We start from the raw sequence: 20,048 nt of genomic DNA, 5'->3' as shown, positions 1-20,048 counted from the left end.
ATTAATAAAATAATATAATATAATATAATATATAATATTTAATATTTTAACATCGGTATATCCCTTTGGATCAGTCAAACGATCACATTTTCCAAAACTCAAAACATAAAACTTCTATATCTTTGAGTTTTCGATGTTATATCCAAATCTCAAATCATTTGTACTTCATATGAGCAAGATATGTCACTAATTACTATTTTACCATTAAAATTAATTCATTATTTTTCAACTTATTTACGAAATGCCATCAAAATAAATTGAATATTTTTCAACTTATTTACAAAAATGCCATCAATACTATTTTATAGTTGTAATATTTACTTCGGGCATTACATTTCTACCCCTCTTAAATGAATTTCGACCCCGAAATTAATCAACAACAGTAATAACATGCATAAATAAAGATACCTCATACCATCAAAATAAGTAGGGGTAGAGCTCCCTCATATGCCGCTCTGTCTCCCAAGTGGCCTCTTCGACACCTCTATGCTCACACTGAACCTTCACCATCGGTATAAGCTTACTACGAAGCTTCCGTTCAGATCGATCCAAAATACAAACTGGTCTCTCAACATAAGACACATCAGGATCTAACTGAACCTCAGAAATATCCAACACATGTGAAGGATCTGGCTCGTACTTCCGCAACAACGACACATGAAACACATCATGAATACCATATAAAGATGGAGGTAGAGCCAACCGATAAGCCAAAGTGCCTATCCGTTGCAATATCTCATATGGGCCAACATATCTCGGTGCCAACTGTCGTTTGATACCAAATCGCACTGTGCCACAAAAAGGAGAAACTCTCAAAAATACTCGATCGCCCTGCTGAAACTCTAAGGGTCTTCGTCTTTTATTTGCATAGGCGGCCTGTCTATCTTGAGCTGCTTTCAATCGCTGCTGTATTAACTTTACTTTCTGTTCCATATCAAGAATCATCTCAGGACCGGTAACTGCAGCTCGATCAACATCATCCCAGTATAACGGAGATCTACAACGTCTCCCACACAATGCCTCAAATGGAGGCATCTGAATACTACTTTTATAACTATTGTTATATGCAAACTCCACCAATGGAATAGATGACTGCCAAAAAGATTTAAAATCCATAACATAAGCACGCAACATATCCTCCAGCGTCTGAATAGTACGCTCAGTCTGACCATCTGTCTGAGAATGATAAGCTGTACTCAATCTCAACTATGTCCCCATCGCAGTCTGCAATCCTTCCCAAAAATGAGAAGTAAATCGAGGATCTCTATCAGATATAATAGACACTGGAATCCCATGCAACCGTACGATCTCTCGTATATACAACTGTGTCATCGTCAAATATGTACTATTCATGCTATAGGGTATAAAATGTGCAACTTTCGTCAATCGATCAACAATCACCCAAATAACATCAATAGTTCCAGTGCTTCTTGGCAAATGAGTCACGAAATCCATCGATATGTGCTCCCATTTCCAAGTTGGTACTTCTAAACTCCTCAATTCACCTCCTGGCCTTCTCCTCTCAGCTTTGATCTGTTGACAATTGAGACATCGACGTACAAAATCAATCACATCACGTTTCATTCCCTTCCAACAAAACTGAGAGCGTAAATCCTTATACATCTTCTTGCCACCAGGGTGGATAGAATATCGATTACAATGTGCACGCCGTAACAGGCCCTGGCGCAACTCCGAAGTATCAGGAACTACCCATATATCATTCATCCTCAAACTGCCATCATCAGCAACTCTAAAACGAGTATCTTGTTTTTGAGAAACCAACTCTTTCCATCGCTGAACTCTCTCATCTGTCATCTGTGCCTCACGAATACAACCATATATATCAGGTTCAGCTAACAAGGTCGATACCTGGATAGGAGTCGACGAGATATCAAAATCATATCCCAAGGAACAACAAAACATCATCATAGCTGACAAACGACTCACATCCTCTGCAGTACAACTAACTTTACGACTCAATGCATCAGCTGTAAGATTGGCTCGACCAGGATGATACTCAATTTCACAATCATAATCTTTCAACAAGTCTAACCACCGTCTCTGCCTCATATTCAACTCTGTCTGAGTAAACAAAAATCTCAAACTCCTATGATCCGTATAAATCGTAAACGAGATACCATATAAATAGTGTCGCCATATCTTCAAGGCAAAGATAATGGCTGCCAACTCCAAATCATGCACAGGTACCTAGTTTCGTGTGGTTTCAGCTGTCTCGAGGCGTATGCCACAACATGTTGATCCTGCATCAAAACACATCCCAAACCATGTAATGATGCATCAGTATAAACAACAAACCTCTCGTTTTCTGTAGGGAGTGATAACACCGGTGCAGTCGTCAGTCGGTGCTTCAACTCCTGAAAACACCTCTCACATGCTTCAGACCACTGAAATCGCACACCTTTCTGAGTCAACTGTGTCAAAGGTCTAGCAATCTTTGAAAATCCCTCGATAAATCGACGATAATAACCTGCTAAACCCAAGAAACTACGGATCTCTGGTACAGATGTAGGTGCAGACCACTGTAACACGGCTTCGACCTTCATTGGATCAACAGAAATCCCATCTCTTGATATAACATGACCCAAGAAGACTACTCGATCTAACCAAAACTCACACTTACTGAGTTTGGCATACAACTGTCTATCTCGCAGTACCTGTAATACTGAACGTAAATGCCCTGCATGCTCAGCCTCAGTCCTGGAATATATCAATATATCATCAATAAACACAATAACAAACCGATCGATATAAGGCTGAAATACCCTATTCATCAAACTCATAAACACAGTTGGAGCATTCGTCAATCCAAATGGCATAACTAAAAACTCATAATGCCCATATCTGGTCCGGAATGCTGTCTTCTGAATATCCTCCTCTCTAACTCGTATCTGATGATATCCTGACCTCAAATCAATCTTCGAATATACTGAGGTTCCCTGCAATTGATCAAACAAATCATCAATACGAGGGAGGGGATATTTATTCTTAATCGTCACCTTATTCAGCTGTCGGTAGTCAATACAAAGCCGCATCGTTCTATCTTTCTTTCTTACAAATAAGACCGGTGCACCCCAAGGCGATACACTAGGACAAATGTATCCCTTGTCCAGCAAGTCCTGTAACTGGGCTTTCAACTCTCTTAACTCTGCTGGTGCCATTCTGTAAGGAGCACGAGAAATAGGAGAAGTACCTGGCATCAACTCAATCCCAAACTCCACTTCACGGACTGGTGGGAAGCCTGGAATCTCATCAGGAAATACATCAGCAAACTCAGCAACTACAGGTATCTCTTCTATTCCCACCTCCTTCTTCTTCTCTGTCACATCTACAGCATAAATAAGATAACCCTCATGTCCATGCTCCAATAACTGAGACATCCGGATAGCAGATACCAACGGAACACGGGGACGAGAACCCTTCCCATAAAATGTCCAACGCTCTTCCTCATCGGTGTAAAAATATACTACCCGCTGATAACAATCAATAGTCGCACAATATCTCCTCAACACATTAATTCCCACAATACAATCAAAATCAGTCATTTCTAGAATAATCATATCAGATCTCAACTCATAGCCCTCATAAGAAATAATACCATCTGATATCATAGATACAACTGATATATCAACTCCAGAGGGTGTCGAAACAGAAAGAGGCATAGACAATGGAGACGAGCGCATATGATGCTCAACCACAAACCTCTTCGATATAAATTTATGCGAGGCACCTGTATCAACAAGAATATAAGCAGGATAAGAACATAAATAACACTTACCCGCTATCATCTCCTCTCGTGCCTCCTCTGCCTGTTCTCGTGTCAACGCATACACCTGTGCCTGAGGCGGACCAGCTCCCTGCCTACGTGGCTGTCCTCCAGAAGGTCGTGGTGTAAACTGCTGAGGCTGTCGTCCTCCTCTCTCTGAGGATCTACCTCTATCACTCCTAGGCTCTCGCTGTCCCTCACGGCTAGGACACTGTCTCGCTATATGGCCAACACCGCCACACTCAAAACAGGTGATCTCGGTCTGTGTGCAGTGTCTGATCATGTGAGGTCCCCCACAACGAAAACATCTCACTGCTTTGGACTCCCCTCTCTGTCCCTGAACAGACTGAGAACTGCTCCCACGACTCTCAACACGTCGTGAATCAAATCGACGCTTCCCAGATGATGCTGCTGAAGAAGATGAACCCTTCTGATATTTAAAAGATTGTCCCTGCGGTCGCAATGACTCCCTAGTCGGCTCTGATAATTGACTCTGAGCCACGTACTCCTGCATAACCAACTCAGCCATCTCAGCCCTTGTCACTGCATCCTCAAATGATACCGGGTTATTTGATTGCACACGATCAAATAACTCTAACTTCAACCCTTTCAAGAAGTGCCTCATCTTCACATGAACATTCGTAGCAACATGTGGCACATATTTCAGCAATGCAGAATATCGAGTCTCATACTCAGCAACAGACATACTACCCTGTCTCAAATCTTCAAATTCTTTCTCTTTCTTTTGCCTGGCTGCTATAGAAAAATATTTATCAAGAAAACGAGACCGAAACACATCCCAATCAACAGTACGGCCCTGAGCTCTCAATCCGGCCACAGTCGTCTGCCACCACAATAATACATTCCGCGAAAGCTGAAATATAGTCAATCGTAACCAAGCAGATCTAGCACACGGTACAGTCACAAATATTTGCTCTATCCTCTCAATCCATTCCTATGCTCGCTCACCAGTCTCAGAGCTATCAAATCTCGGCGGAAGATAACTGCTGAACTGTGCCAATGTCAACTCACCAGGTAATAGAGGCTGATCTGTAGGTGCCTGTCCCATAGGAGGAGGTGGCAATGGATTCATCTGCCCAAACCCACTGTCAACCTCATCTGTTTCCTCTCGTGGATGTACCTATTCTCTAGCTGCCATCACTGGAAAATCAAATTGTTAATCATAACATTTAGCAATTACAATCCAATAATCATCATCACACCTTTCACACGAAAGCACACGCAACTAAAGAACAATCAATCATATCGAGAAATCATCAATAACAAGTCAAATACACAGACACACGCAGATAATATCGTCATCCAACTCCCTCATCACAAACCCAACTCCTAACCATCCCAGACATCTAACATATGCTCTGATACCACCAATTGTGGCGCCCCAAACCTCGCCACGTAATCATACAACATGTGACATCATATGCATAAAAATAATGCATATACGACAAAATAGAGCAATCACCACACTATCTACGTCAATGCAGCAGAAACAGTATAATACATACACACATACAACTCAAGTAAGACAATAACTATACTGTTTCTATCTACTATCAACTACAGGACTGTTTGACTAGACACACCTAGCCCTTCACCACTATCCTGTCTCACAGCAGAGTCCTGTAACCTGTCCAACAGAAACAGCCCCAAAAAGGTGAGCATACACAACAATCATCATCGTAATACATAACAGTTATATTATCAACAATATAAAATATAACTGGAATGATAACAGAAATACTCCCTTTGCTGTCTCTGGACAATCCAACCACCAACGATATCAACGTCATCACTCCCATACTACTGCAACAACAGCATCGACGATACGTCGCACCCCAACACCGGCGACAGCAATATCGTCGAACGAATAACATCAACGATACGTCGCACCCCTACTCCGGCGACGGCAATATCGTGGAACGAATAACATCGACGATACGTCGCACCCCAACACCGGCGACAGCAATATCGTCGAACGAACAACATCAACGTGACGTCTCCCAACAAACGACAGCCAACAATATCAACGATAATAAACAACAACATATATAATATCAAATCACTCAATACCAGTGATTTATCATCGTTCAACACAATAGTATTCATCAACTAAACAATAACAACATATGCTCGTACGTCAACACGTACCTGATAATCGAGTATATATATAATCTGGCTATTTCTTTGATCCCGAGGCTTGTGTTGTATCTAAATAATTCAACAACAATTATCAGATCATTATCACCGTATCAATACAATCATAACATCCTCAATATACAACATCAAATAGCCCAACAATAATTAATTCAACAACATATAAAACTCGATTATAAATTCTTATCGTTCATCAATTTAATATTCTAGTGTATTTAATTCACAATACTACCATCAAATACACACTAATTAATTTAACATTAAATAATAGGCTATTTTACAACATCCGTCAAATTACGAAAACTTTATATCAACGTGTAGCCTATACTTCGTAGACTCCGAATATATAATCAACATTAATAACAACTGACAAACAACTCTCCAATCTCAGTCCAACGATTAAAAATCCCTAATTATAATAAATGGAGAATAATTCAAAATAACACCACTATAATCTTCTCTACTTCGTTAAAATCATACACTATTCAACAATCTTCAATTTCTGTATGATTTAACAATTTATCGGATTTATTCCAAAAATCGACGAATTTCAAACATCACCAAAACTATAAAATTTATACCTCAAATCGAAGAACTTGTGTCAACGATCCCAGAACTGAAGTCGGTTCGTCGATTGGATATACCGATAAGTCGCACGATCAAAAAGAAAATCAAAAATCGTATCAACTCTTTTCTCTCACTTCTCGTCTGTTTCTATGCTTTCTACTGAGTTCGGTGGAATTCACCGACTCAATCCTTTATTTATTTTTTTTTAATTTTTTTATTATATTATATTATATTATATTATATTAATAAAATAATATAAAATAATATAATATATAATATTTAACATTTTAACATCGGTATATCTCTTTGGATCAGTCAAACGATCACATTTTCCAAAACTCAAAACATAAAACTTCTATATCTTTGAGTTTTCTATGTTATATCCAAATCTCAAATCATTTGGACTTCATATGAGCAAGATATGTCGCTAATTACCATTTTGCCCTTAAAATTAATTCATTATTTTTCAACTTATTTTCGAAAATGCCATCAAAATAAATTGAATATTTTTCAACTTATTTACAAAAATACCATCAATACTATTTTATAGTTGTAATATTTACTTCAGGCATTACATATTAAGTACGTCGAATTTTAGGTTTTCAAAGTACAAGGGTAACATACAGTGGTTTTGCGCCTAGGAAAGTATTGTTGATGTAAAAGCAAGTAAATTCATATCCGTAAGCAGCTCCACAAGATTTGGCACAACTTGGACATGCTAAAAAGTACAAATAGTGATGTGAATATGTCATTTTAAGCCCAAATTTTACCCAAAAAGATTTAAGCTGTGAATGAAATGTTTTTGTATTAGCACTTAATCTTGGAATTTAAAGAAATTTAAAAGAATATACGGATAAATGTGTGATTACTGTTTCGGCTAAGCTAAGGATTTGGCTGAGCTTGCGAATCTGGAAGTTAAACGGCTGAGCAACGCTTTGGTATGCTTTCTCGTACAATCTCTGAGAAATAACAGTGTCTGCATATTGTCTGTTAGCTTTTACCCTAAAAAATGGTTGTATGTGAGCCACAAACAGTCCACAATATGAAGATTACGGCAAGCTTGAACAAAAAACATTAATAAAGAGTAGGAATTTTAGGAAAATCTAGCCACAATCAACGCGAACAAAGATACCTTTTGTTGTACAAATATGATTTTTTCCTCGTATCCCACAATTTGCTAAATAAGTAGAAAAATATTTACCTAATAAAAAAGTTAGCTAAAATTTTAGCTACTCCGGTTTGATGCTATTCTAAGTAAAGTAAGAGTAGGTTGATCAAATATAAGTTGCGACAATGCTAAGATTGTGGGAGAAATGAATATAAAACTCTAGAAATGTTGTTTTCAAACTTTTAGTAAACTAATACCAGCAATTTGGAAATGATAATATGGTAAATCATGTTGTGCAGTTAGTTGCAGACAATAATAAATCAGAAAGTTTCATCCTAGTTAGTATAGCTAAAAAATAGTATAGTTGTAGATAACTATAGTATATTTATGAACAGTAGCAGAATTTTGCATAAATGAGTACCGAAGATGCTAGGAAAGTTGGAGCTAATAAAATGGGTGAATATGAATGAGCTAAAAGACAACTAGAATTAACATATTGCTTGTAGGGAAGAATGATAAGTTTAGAAAGTTTAGAATGAAAGAATAAAAATTGAGGTTATTAATTACCACAAACGCAAGTCTTCAGCCTGTGAGATTGGAGGATCAAATAGAATAGTACTGCTTGGTATCGTTCCGATGGATAACCCTACGACAACATTTTTTTGAAAAATAAAAGCGTTAGTAATTAGATACAATGCACTATAATATAGCATGTGAGATTGGAGGATCAAATAGAATAGTACTGCTTGGTATCGTTCCGATGGATAACCCTACGAAAACATTTTTTTGTAAATAAAAGTGTTTGTAATTAGATACAATGCACTATAATATAGCATTTACTTATTTTACAAAACATAAGCATGAAATAATGATTTTACCGTAGAAAGTGTTCACGGAGAGACGCATCCCTAAAACTATTGGCATGTTGTTAACATTCTTTGTCAAATAGGGTGCCTCACTTTGCAAAAATTCTTCCCATAATGTAAGGATCAAAGCTCTTCGCCTGTATGCGTAGTGAAAGTGTATTTTTACAGCTAACATAAGTGGAAGAAATATTAAATCACAGAAAATGAAAGTCTGGGGGTCAGAAGTAAATTGTTTACTCTTCGTTGATGATCACAAAGCCTTGTAAATTTCTTTTAGTTCTTTCAACAAACCGTGGTGGGAATACATGTATAACAGTGCAAAGAAAATCTGGGAAAAACGTTGTCAATAAAGCAAGAGAAAGTATATCATATATTAGGTATAAATAGTAAAATAGGTTCTCGAAATATTCAACTGATTTGCCTAGTTGGCACATCTGCCAGTTCAGGAAGCTCTGCAAACAGAGTAAATGTGGTCAAGTGGTATGCGCTCATGTTCCTCTGTACGTCTGATGTAAGTGCTTCAGCTAAGGATCATTTGATGTTTTGAAGTTCCTAGGATTGGGGTGTTCCCTCTTATTTCCCTGATCTTTGCATTCCCCACATAAGAAGTTTTGTACAACTCGTGTAACTTGTCTAACTGATCAACATCTTGGTCGTAAATGATGCTTTGCATTCTTTCATTCTGGATAAACTAATTATGTAAGGAGGACAAATTGAAATGGTAATACTAACGTTAAAAAAGTTAATAGATTTACCTTTTTATCAACAAAAACAAGTCTTTGTTGCCTTCCCCATCTCAAGAACCGAATTGGCGTTTTTTCTGCAACTAAAACCTTGACAAACCAGCTTTGGGCCTCCAATTCCAGCTTTCCAAGTGTAGTACACTTATCTTCCATAGATCTGAACAGTGAGAGAAGAGAGTAAAAAAAAAAGATTAATAATGATACGCTGACAGTTAACTTTGGGAAAGAAGCAAATATTTATAAGTAATTCTTGATGATAATATGCGACAAATTGTTGGGAATGCATAGCTATTTACAATGTGTTTTGTGTTTTAATGGAGTGAAAGGCTGAAATAAAAGCATAGCTCTGTAATGTGAGTAAACAAAAGATTATTTTGAACGCAAACTCCAATAATATAAATATTAAGCTGGAGGACAAAAATCAAAAATCAGAATTGAAATATGGCAATGACGTGGACACAATTCTATTATATATGCAAAAAAATGAATGTATATTAAATAGAGAAATAATTTGCCTAGGGTTTACCTATATTAAATAATCTTTGCAGCCGATAGAACATCTTGATATACAACGTTCTTTGTGTATTTAGTGCTTTGTAACAATGGTAGGGTGGCCTGATAAGCACTTTTAACTGCTCTAGACTTTTTGCTCTGAATAACATAAAGCTGGCCGTGTGAACAGGTTCTTTCAAATAGACATCAACAAAATCTAAAGTTTGGCCTTGTGCTTTGTTAATGGTCATCGCATAACATAGTCGTACTGGAAATTTTTTCCTCTTAAATGGAATAGTCGAAAAATCATCGCATAGAGCTTCTAATGTTATGCGAGGAATAAAAACAGGCTTGCCTACATGGATTCCGACTGAGATTTCAGCATAATACATTTGTGTTAAAACCTTTGCAAAGAAGGCGCATACCATTACAAAGTCCTTCAGTTGGGTTTATGTTTCTTAGCAAAATGATTGGCGCATTTATTTTCAAAGTTAGTTTATGAGGAAGAAGTCTTTGAGGAGTCAAGCAGTGAAACAACTCTTCTTGGTTTGGTACAACACAATTACCTATGTTATCATCACAACTAAAATATATAGTTTCTTCTCAGTGAAACTTATTAATTAGGACATCGTTGACCTCGTGAACAAATTCGTTTCTTGTAGTAAATATGGCGCGTTTAACAAATAAAGAGAAGTCTAAATTCCAATCATCGATATTTGGGAATACCATTTCTATTAATGCATTTAAAGATGTAAAATTATCTGTAAACGAGATGTTTGTCGTAGGAGATATTTGGATTTCATCTTTGTCATTAGTTTTCTCAAGTCCATCACCAATTCACATCAAGTAAGAAGAGAAGTCGGGATCGAGTAAGGCTCACATATTTTGTTTAAGCTTTAATTTATCAAATTGGCTCCATAAAGGTGACATAACAATTGAAGCGTCAATAGCATCAGATTTAGTACCTTTAGGGATTATTGGCAGTGTTTGGCAAAAGTCTCCACTAAATACAATAATTTTACCTCCAAAAATTGAGACTGAATCCATTATGTCTCTTAACATTGCGTCAAATTTTTCAATAATACTTCGTTTAGCCATTGTAGCTTCATCCCAAATAATTAATTTTGCTAACTTTATTAAATGAGCAAGTGTACTTTGTTTACTGATGTTACAAGGTTTCGGTTCATTTTAATCTAGTAGAATTTTAAACCTCGAGTGCAAAGTGCGCCCACCTTGGAATAAAGATGCTGCAACCCCTGAAGTGTCTGTAGCAAGTGCTATGCGACCTGATGAGCGGGTCGTAGCGAGGAGTGCTTTATATAAAAAAGTTTTTCCGGTACCTCCAGGGCCATCGACAAAGAATACGTTTGGCAAATTGTTGTTAACATGGTACATGATTCGATTGTAAGCAAACTTTTGTTCATCGCTTAATTTCGCAACAGACAAAATATCTTCTTCAGGTGTAATTTTGTCTTGTTCAGTTCTTAATTCTTTGTCCAGGCTGTCGCTAAAACCTAGAGTTACATCGTCATTCGCAGAGAAGAAATCCTCTAGTCTCTTTCCCATCGACTGGAGATAATAAGAAAGAATGTCTAAAACTTTGTGTCTAACGAAGAAAAATCTTGTTTATGTTCAAAATCTTGTGATAGGAAACCTTTGAACTTCGACCACAACTGCGTTGGATTTGCAAGATTACAATAAATAAGGACGGTTGCAAATAGCTGTCGTAAAGCAGTAGCCTCTTCGATACACATATCAGCAGAGTGATCACTCTCCATTAACCCCAACATTTGTGCAACCTCTCTGAATGTAGGAAACGTTATTCCATTGATTATTCTCATGTTTGTGAAAGAAGTTGGTTTTCTAACATGCAGTAACAACGACTTCAGGAAAAAATTTTCACCGTCCGAAGGACGACAACTAAAAATTCGGCCTATAACCTCATGTCTTTTTCGTGGTTCTCATTCTTTTGAATCACTATGCCAAGTAAAGTATTCAGGAAATTCAACGTACAAGCAATTCAATTCTTTAGCATATTCATTGTAATTGTTCATGTAAAAAAATTGTGTTAGCATAGTTTTTTTTTAATGTGGGGTTATTAGCAATATTGCATAATGATTGGTTAGCAGGAAAAGTTATTAATTGTTCGTTATCTAAATGAATAGGTAAGCATATTACAGATGGATGTACATGGTTAAGGTCAAACTTAAAAATTCGCCAAATAGCTTCAGGAGGTGAAATCCATCTTGCGAATTGGAAATTTTTAATTTCATCAGTTGCACGGTCCTTTCCATCAGCAACTAATGTATACAAAATTTTGTCATGCCCTTTGTAAATATACTTGTAGATATATTTTATACCTTGAATAGTTGAACATATTTCAACGTTAATGTGACAATTAAATTTAGCCAATAGATATTGATTATAGGGTACAACCCACTGGTTATCAAGCTGAGAACCTCTAATCTTGACATTATGATTGTCGTTTTTGCGACGGTATATTGGATATGCATTTGTCCCATATTTGGTTATTTCCGAGAAATCCTTAGGATAATTAAATTTACAAGAATTGTTTTTCATACAAGGACATGTTGGATTGAGCAAGCCACAAGGTCCATGCATCATATGTGTAACAACAAGGGAAAATCAATATGGATGAGTATGTGGATCAGGTAATTGTGCACAGGCAATCCTATCTATTGCCTCAGGGCAAAATATTTTTGATGATTGGGTCAAAATAAGCAAAAAAATGAGCGTGAGGTAAGCCCCTTTTTTTGAATTCTATTACGTAAGTGTAAGCAACAACATGGCCAAAAATTGTCTTCATAAGCATCTCATCTTTCAGAACCTGGAGTTTTGCACGAAATATCCTACCAACCAAATCAGGTCTATTTTGTATTTCATCAGAAGGTAAACACAAAGCCTTTATCTCAGGCCAGTTTGGACTTGAAGTCATTGTTAAAAAAATATCAGGCTTTCCGTATTGTTGCACTAAAATTAGAGCGTCCATGTACCTCTTACGCATATCCCTTGGTCCTCCAATAAAGGAAGAAGGCAATTTTATACGTTTACCAACACCAACACCCATTTCATACCCCTGTGCGATACCATCTAGTAAGCCATGGTAAATGTCGTTTCGCAAACGTCCTTGCACATCCTTCGTTCTAAAGAAATCTAACCGTGAAGTTTCAATTTTGATGTACATATCAACCACATATTGTTGTAAAAGCCTACTGATATGTAATAAGAAAGACTTGTCATTCTCTCGTATTTGTAACTTATAACAATAATACTCACGGCATGATACAGTTGACCTCTGGTGTTTGCCCTTTGAAGAACCTATATGAGCGGTAAATTTCCATTGTAAGTTTACGTAAAGGTAAAGATAAAGAGTGCATCACCTAATTCCAAACGGAAAATCAACGTAATTGTAAATTGAAGTTACCTTGAATTTCATTATGCGTAATGTAATTTGCATTTATGGGGTTCTGAATGTTGTAGAGGGCTTCTCCGCTGCATCGTGGCCTAGGGGCCATCATTTTTTGTCTGTGGTCTAATCTTTCAATTTTCCGATGCCAACCAGGTTCTCCGTTTGCGAAAATAAGATGATACTGCATAGGATCGTAACAAGCAAAATATTGTTTAATTATTTGAGGTTGGCTGTCTTGAGGATATATTTGAATGTGTTGGCTTGTTAATTGGTCATCCTCATTAGATTCAAGCCATATTCCAGCAATTTGAGAAACAGTATGTTTGTTGAAGATGCGTTAGTCAATGATAGGATCAGCTTGCAGAGCAATTTTATATTTGTCGAGGTTAGGGAAATTGTTAAGAGATCGAAAGAAGGTTGCATATGGGTTTAATGTTAAAATGCTAATTATTTTTTCAACAATAGATTCCTTAAATTTTGAGCTAATACACATTCGGTTCGATGTCTCATGTTCAGTGTCAAAGAAATAAAGCTGTAAATTTTTTGGATGTTCATTATTTGATGGTATTAATTTATCCAAAAAGTGGTAAACCTAACCTTGTACACAGAATGTGTAAATACCATCGTTTCTGGCTGCTAAAGATTGGTCACAGTGTACACCCATCGGTGTAAATGCAAACATGTTGTTATAACTGCGTATACAGGTTCTGAATTCTTTAGCGACGGCAGTATTACCAAGGTACAATTGAATTAAATCAGAAGGCATTTCTGTTGGGGAAAGATTTATTTCCCCTGACGAGAAACAAAATGTGTGTGGTTCAAGGTAAATACGTTTTGCATCACAAAACTCACAGTTTGGCACACCAAGAAGTAAATCAGGACTGGTTACTATATGTGTCATTGAGTCGACATAAACATTTTCTGCATCATCTGTGCTCAACATTGGTTTTTGCCTAGCCACTCTTCGCCTAGAGTTTTTTGCTAACCCACGTTCTTGTAAACAAGCATACTTCCTTTTACGAAGCTTTGTGGTCGTAGTGGTTTCCGAGATATGTTCGCTAATTTTACGTGGCATTATAACCGAGCTGAATAATAAAACAACAAGAAATAGTAAAACCTAAACGTCGATAAGTTTACTGAGAACCAAAACTACAGAATAAAGCACATCGCCATGAGGGAACAAGTTGAGCTAATGAATATTTACGATGGCCGAACAGGAAACTGTAAGGTAAAAAAAGACGACATAGCCATGCCTAAATTACGCATGTACAAAACTATAAAGTGTAGGACATCGTAAACCAAAACAAATTTTAATAGTCTAGTGTTTTTTAAGTTTAGGTTGAAGCTGAACAGAACATGGAATCACAAAATAACAAGTAGTAAAAAAGTTGTAATAAACAGAAGGACCTGTATGGTAAGCGAGTCGAAGAGCTAAGCATTTTTTAGCAATATATACTATGCATCTGGAGCACGGACAGGCTGATATAGTGGAGCCCTATCTGGACGAAGATGGAAACAATAAATAAAAGGAAGTATGCTTGTTTACAAGTACATACTTCCTTTTACGAAGCTTTGTGGTCGTAGTGGTTTCCAAGATATGTTCGCTAATTTTACGTGGCATTATAACCGAGCTGAATAATAAAACAACAAGAAATAGTAAAACCTAAACGTCGATAAGTTTACTGAGAACCAAAACTACAGAATAAAGCACATCGCCATGAGGGAACAAGTTGAGCTAATGAATATTTACGATGGCCGAACAGGAAACTGTAAGGTAAAAAAAGACGACATAGCCATGCCTAAATTACGCATGTACAAAACTATAAAGTGTAGGACATCGTAAACCAAAACAAATTTTAATAGTCTAGTGTTTTTTAAGTTTAGGTTGAAGCTGAACAGAACATGGAATCACAAAATAACAAGTAGTAAAAAAGTTGTAATAAACAGAAGGACCTGTATGGTAAGCGAGTCGAAGAGCTAAGCATTTTTTAGCAATATATACTATGCATCTGGAGCACGGACAGGCTGATATAGTGGAGCCCTATCTGGACGAAGATGGAAACAATAAATAAAAGGAAGTATGCTTGTTTACAAGTACATACTTCCTTTTACGAAGCTTTGTGGTCGTAGTGGTTTCCAAGATATGTTCGCTAATTTTACGTGGCATTATAACCGAGCTGAATAATAAAACAACAAGAAATAGTAAAACCTAAACGTCGATAAGTTTACTGAGAACCAAAACTACAGAATAAAGCACATCGCCATGAGGGAACAAGTTGAGCTAATGAATATTTACGATGGCCGAACAGGAAACTGTAAGGTAAAAAAAGACGACATAGCCATGCCTAAATTACGCATGTACAAAACTATAAAGTGTAGGACATCGTAAACCAAAACAAATTTTAATAGTCTAGTGTTTTTTAAGTTTAGGTTGAAGCTGAACAGAACATGGAATCACAAAATAACAAGTAGTAAAAAAGTTGTAATAAACAGAAGGACCTGTATGGTAAGCGAGTCGAAGAGCTAAGCATTTTTTAGCAATATATACTATGCATCTGGAGCACGGACAGGCTGATATAGTGGAGCCCTATCTGGACGAAGATGGAAACAATAAATAAAAGGAAGTATGCTTGTTTACAAGTACATACTTCCTTTTACGAAGCTTTGTGGTCGTAGTGGTTTCCAAGATATGTTCGCTAATTTTACGTGGCATTATAACCGAGCTGAATAATAAAACAACAAGAAATAGTAAAACCTAAACGTCGATAAGTTTACTGAGAACCAAAACTACAGAATAAAGCACATCGCCATGAGGGAACAAGTTGAGCTAATGAATATTTACGATGGCCGAACAGGAAACTGTAAGGTAAAAAAAGACGACATAGCCATGCCTAAATTACGCATGTACAAAACTATAAAGTGTAGGACATCGTAAACCAAAACAAATTTTAATAGTCTAGTGTTTTTTAAGTTTAGGTTGAAGCTGAACAGAACATGGAATCACAAAATAACAAGTAGTAAAAAAGTTGTAATAAACAGAAGGACCTATATGGTAAGCGAGTCGAAGAGCTAAGCATTTTTTAGCAATATATACTATGCATCTGGAGCACGGACAGGCTGATATAGTGGAGCCCTATCTGGACGAAGATGGAAACAATATAGGCAAGCAACAAAATAGAAATCAATATCCAGTAAGATGAACCCACTTAAAATTTGAGCCAACAAATGTAAAAAAAACTTAGTTCGTGAGAGTTTTGGATTTGGAGACTTTTCCTTGCGAAGAAATTTAATTTTGTGGTTGCCAGCATATATGGTGCATATACAAATAAATACGTACATGTGACGCATTAGTAAAACAAAGTGTATGCACAGACCAGTTGTTTACTGGGCAATTAGAACATATCTTAATGTTGTCGACAAATAGTAAACCTTTGTTTTGTGTAGTGTTGATTGTTGGATTAGTTTGTTGAGGGTTTTACACTTTGATTTCTTTTTTCGGGCCACACGTTAACGGCTTTGTTACGTTAGATTGGGTGGTGCATCGAGTTTTTAAAATTCTCATTATATTCTAGTTTTTTGTGTGGACAATCTCTCAAACTTAGCAAGCATTTCGAAAACCATGCAGTTGGCCTTAAAACTGAAGGATCACAGGGCAGTGCTTTGCTTTTGAAGTGGGCGCATGGCTGTTTTAATGAGTTGTTTCAATACTGATTGACAAAGTTAAAAATCATTTCATTCTGCAAACATAACATAAGTTGACTTGCTTAAAAGTTTAAATGAAATTACTAACTACATGGAACTTTCAAAAATTAATTAGCATGAGGTATGAGTTACTTGGGGTTGTTTGAACACACAAAATACACTTCTAAGTGTTGCTCCAAGTTTGATAGTTTGTGTTATGTTGAATGGTTATTTCAGAGGCTAAACAAGTTGCCTGATCTTTTGCCTTTGAGTGCAGAATGTGCCTTATGTCTTTGTTCCATCAAAGCAAGGTCTTGGTCGGACATGTGGAGTAATCAGACCAGTTATTACTTGTTCAGTGACGAGCAACAAAGGAAGCCGGTTGAAATTTCAAATACAGCAATTGAAGGTAATTTGTGGGTGGCTACACAATATTTTTATTGTTTATTCATAGATTATTGATGCAATCCTAAGGAAATAATGATGAATAATAAACCCGAAGAAGCTTATATAAACTTTTTGTTTTGGTCACTTGGAGTAGGATGGATCCTGCTGGTCTTTTTATTTATGGTTTCTTTTATTCAGATTTCTTTTACAGCAGATCATAATCACTACAAGTACTCTGTACTATTATTTTATGACCATGACTAACTTCTTGAAATGAAATATATATAAAATAAAAAATTGCTAAAATAATTATTTTAATGAAAATTTTTTTACTAATAAATTTATCTAACGAAACTTCTATTGGATCTAAACTTTCAATTATAATTTTGTTGAAAGTTTCAAATGAATGATGTTTGAGTCTATTCGTGTATATTATTTTTACTTTTAATCGAGTTTAGAGTCTCAAATGTAGTTCATAATAGGTTATTTGTCTTAATAAATATAAGCACAAGTGTAGAATACAATTAAAATCTGAAATTATACTTTCTTTGGAAGTGCAAAAAAGGTTATTAGATGATTTTTAAGAGAGTGCTATATATTATAACAAGTTGAGTTTTGGAATTATGTACTAAACTCCTAAATAAAACATCATAAACTGTTATTTCTTAATATATAATTAGAAAGATTATAAAATCCTAAAAAAAATTTATCTGCTCCTGAATATACAATTACTTTGAGATGTATTCTCTTGGTATAAGATTGTTGGGGAGGTGCCGACGTACAATTGACTCTTATATTCTAATCCCAATTTGAAGAAACAATTAAGTTCTCACGTCAAATTAAATAGTTACTACCACATTATTTTATTATTGTTAAAAGATATCATATTGTGCTAGAGAAGTCATTAATTTACAATCTTGGGGGTAAATACAATAATATAATATGGTACAATATATGAATTTTTAGTAAATTATAATTAAAATCAGTAAAATAATTGTAATATATATTTTTTATTTTTTGGTACAGCCAATTCAGAAAGGGCAAATTGGGGTGATTCTAGTGACACATCGGATTGTCCCCTACTCCAGTAACATACTCGATATTAAAGCTGCGCAACGAGCTCTTGATTTTATGTATGGATGGTGAGTTGCAATAACATATCATGTATAATTACCATTTTCAATACATGGTACACACCACGAACATATAAAGCGTACCTAAAATTAATTTTTGATCGTGTTTTGTAGGTTTATAAATCCTTTGGTTTACGGCGAATATCCGACGATTATGCGGGAAATTCTAGGAAATAGACTGCCGGAATTCACCGATGACCAAGCGGCGCTGCTGAAAGGGTCTTTCGACTTCTTGGGATTGAACTACTACACAGGGAATTACGCGGCTCATGTTCCCTCTAGCAATGGCGTCAACGTCAGTAGCAGCACAGAGAATATGGCCCGTCTCTCAAGTATATATGCATCTTTAATTTATTTGATAAAACTAAATGTACTAATTAATTAATAGAATTTCATTAAAAGATATCATATTTTATTATTTCTTAAAGATATGAAACCCACTAAATGCTTCTTGCAAGATCAAAAATCACTAATCCCTAAACACGTACGCCAACAAATGAAATCAAGTAAAAGGTGCTCAATCTCCACGCCCTCGTGAACTTGGCCAAGCTACAATGTGGCACAAAAGATTGACGTCTCTGTTATGTTTTCATGGATTTCATATGTATGATGCATCACATATACATAGAATATTGTTTTGAAATTTTTTAGGAAGAAAAAACATGATTTCATCTTAACCGTATTTTTATCACATACGAATGCTTTTCACTCATTTTATTTATAAATGAACGATGTGAAAGCATGGCAAAGAAGCTGGCCGATCAAAGAAGCAGCAAATCTAAAAGGCAGACAAACAAGAGAAAGAAGAGAAGAGAGCAGACCGAAGAGTCGCAAGAAGCCCACCGATTTGCAGAAGTAGAGAAGAAGCTCAGTAGAGATGACGTCGAGGAGCTGGAGAAGAAACGCAGTGAAGGCGACGTCGAGGAGCTGGAGAAAGGAGGACTCAAACAGCGTGCCTAGCCGAACGTTTTTTTGGAAGCTGCTGTTTGAAATGGGTAAACGATGTGAAAGCATGGCAAAGAAGCTGGCCGACCAAAAAAGAAGCAAATCTAAAAGGCAGAAAAACAAGAGAAAGAGGAGAAGAGAGTAGACCGAAGAGTCGCAAGAAGCCCACCGATTTGCAAAAGTAGAGGAGAAGCTCAGTAAAGGTGACGGCGAGGAGCTGGAGAAGAAACGCAATAAAGGCGACACCGAGAAGCCGGAGAAAGGAGGGCTCAAACAACACGCCTAGCCGGACGTTTTTTGGAAGCTGCTGTCTGAAATGGGGGAGAGACGCTCTGAAATGGGGGAAAAACAAAAGGCAAGACAAGATGGAAATGGAAAAAGAAGAAAATGAAGAGGTACAAAAAGCAATTGCAACCAGCAGGGCAAGGGTGAGGTGGGAGAAAGAGTGCATCACACGTGGTTTTGGCCCTAAGCAATGATATGGATTAAGAGACACATGTAAAGGATGTTATCTTTTGCCAGGAAGAAAAGTGGCCAATTTGAGCGGGATCACGCTTTATAATAAGTGTAGATATGGGTAAACCCAATTAATACCCTAAAAATGACTATTCCATGTTCGTGGCAATAAGTATTTCTATTAAAATGTGTGTTTTCATTTTAAAAACTATAGTAAATAAAAAATGAAATGAGGCTGAGAATGTCCATTTCGTTCTCATGCCATTTCATTTTATCAAACA

General features: G+C 36.5%; 1 protein-coding gene across 3 annotated transcripts; it reads right to left on the bottom strand.

The window, feature by feature from the left end:
• Window positions 1–5,096: 5,096 nt before the first annotated feature.
• On the bottom strand, window positions 5,097–9,866 carry LOC140982586 (uncharacterized). Of its 3 annotated transcripts, XM_073449151.1 has the most exons (9): window positions 9,770–9,866; window positions 9,256–9,400; window positions 8,914–9,182; window positions 8,738–8,828; window positions 8,513–8,637; window positions 8,202–8,280; window positions 7,396–7,528; window positions 5,954–6,013; window positions 5,097–5,432 (listed from the first exon to the last, which is right to left on the bottom strand). In XM_073449151.1, exons 3-9 carry the CDS (start codon window positions 8,990–8,992, stop codon window positions 5,403–5,405), a joined length of 597 nt encoding a protein of 198 aa, XP_073305252.1. In that variant the 5' UTR covers window positions 8,993–9,182; window positions 9,256–9,400; window positions 9,770–9,866; the 3' UTR covers window positions 5,097–5,402. The 3 variants fall into 3 exon arrangements, with proteins under 3 accessions (XP_073305252.1, XP_073305251.1, XP_073305253.1); XM_073449150.1 differs by lacking the exon at window positions 5,097–5,432 and having other exon boundaries at window positions 5,479–6,013; XM_073449152.1 differs by lacking the exons at window positions 5,097–5,432; window positions 5,954–6,013 and adding an exon at window positions 7,143–7,244.
• Between the last annotated feature and the right edge of the window lie 10,182 nt (window positions 9,867–20,048).

This window comes from Primulina huaijiensis, chromosome 8 (genome assembly GCF_012295235.1).
Source record: "Primulina huaijiensis isolate GDHJ02 chromosome 8, ASM1229523v2, whole genome shotgun sequence".
NCBI classification, from domain to species: Eukaryota; Viridiplantae; Streptophyta; class Magnoliopsida; order Lamiales; family Gesneriaceae; genus Primulina; species Primulina huaijiensis.
Note: the sequence above shows the minus strand (reverse complement) of the source record. Positions and strands in the feature narration are given on the sequence as shown.

Bases quoted from the DNA above. Each gene is read 5' to 3' on its own strand.
- LOC140982586 (XM_073449150.1), bottom strand. From the start codon at position 8,992: ATGAGCGCATACCACTTGACCACATTTACTCTGTTTGCAGAGCTTCCT. The intron at 8,281-8,512 runs GTAAAATCATTA...ATGTTGTCGTAG, and splicing joins CTCCGTGAACACTTTCTACG to GGTTATCCATCGGAACGATA. The intron at 6,014-7,395 runs GTAATCACACAT...TGAATTATTTAG, and splicing joins TCCTTAGCTTAGCCGAAACA to ATACAACACAAGCCTCGGGA.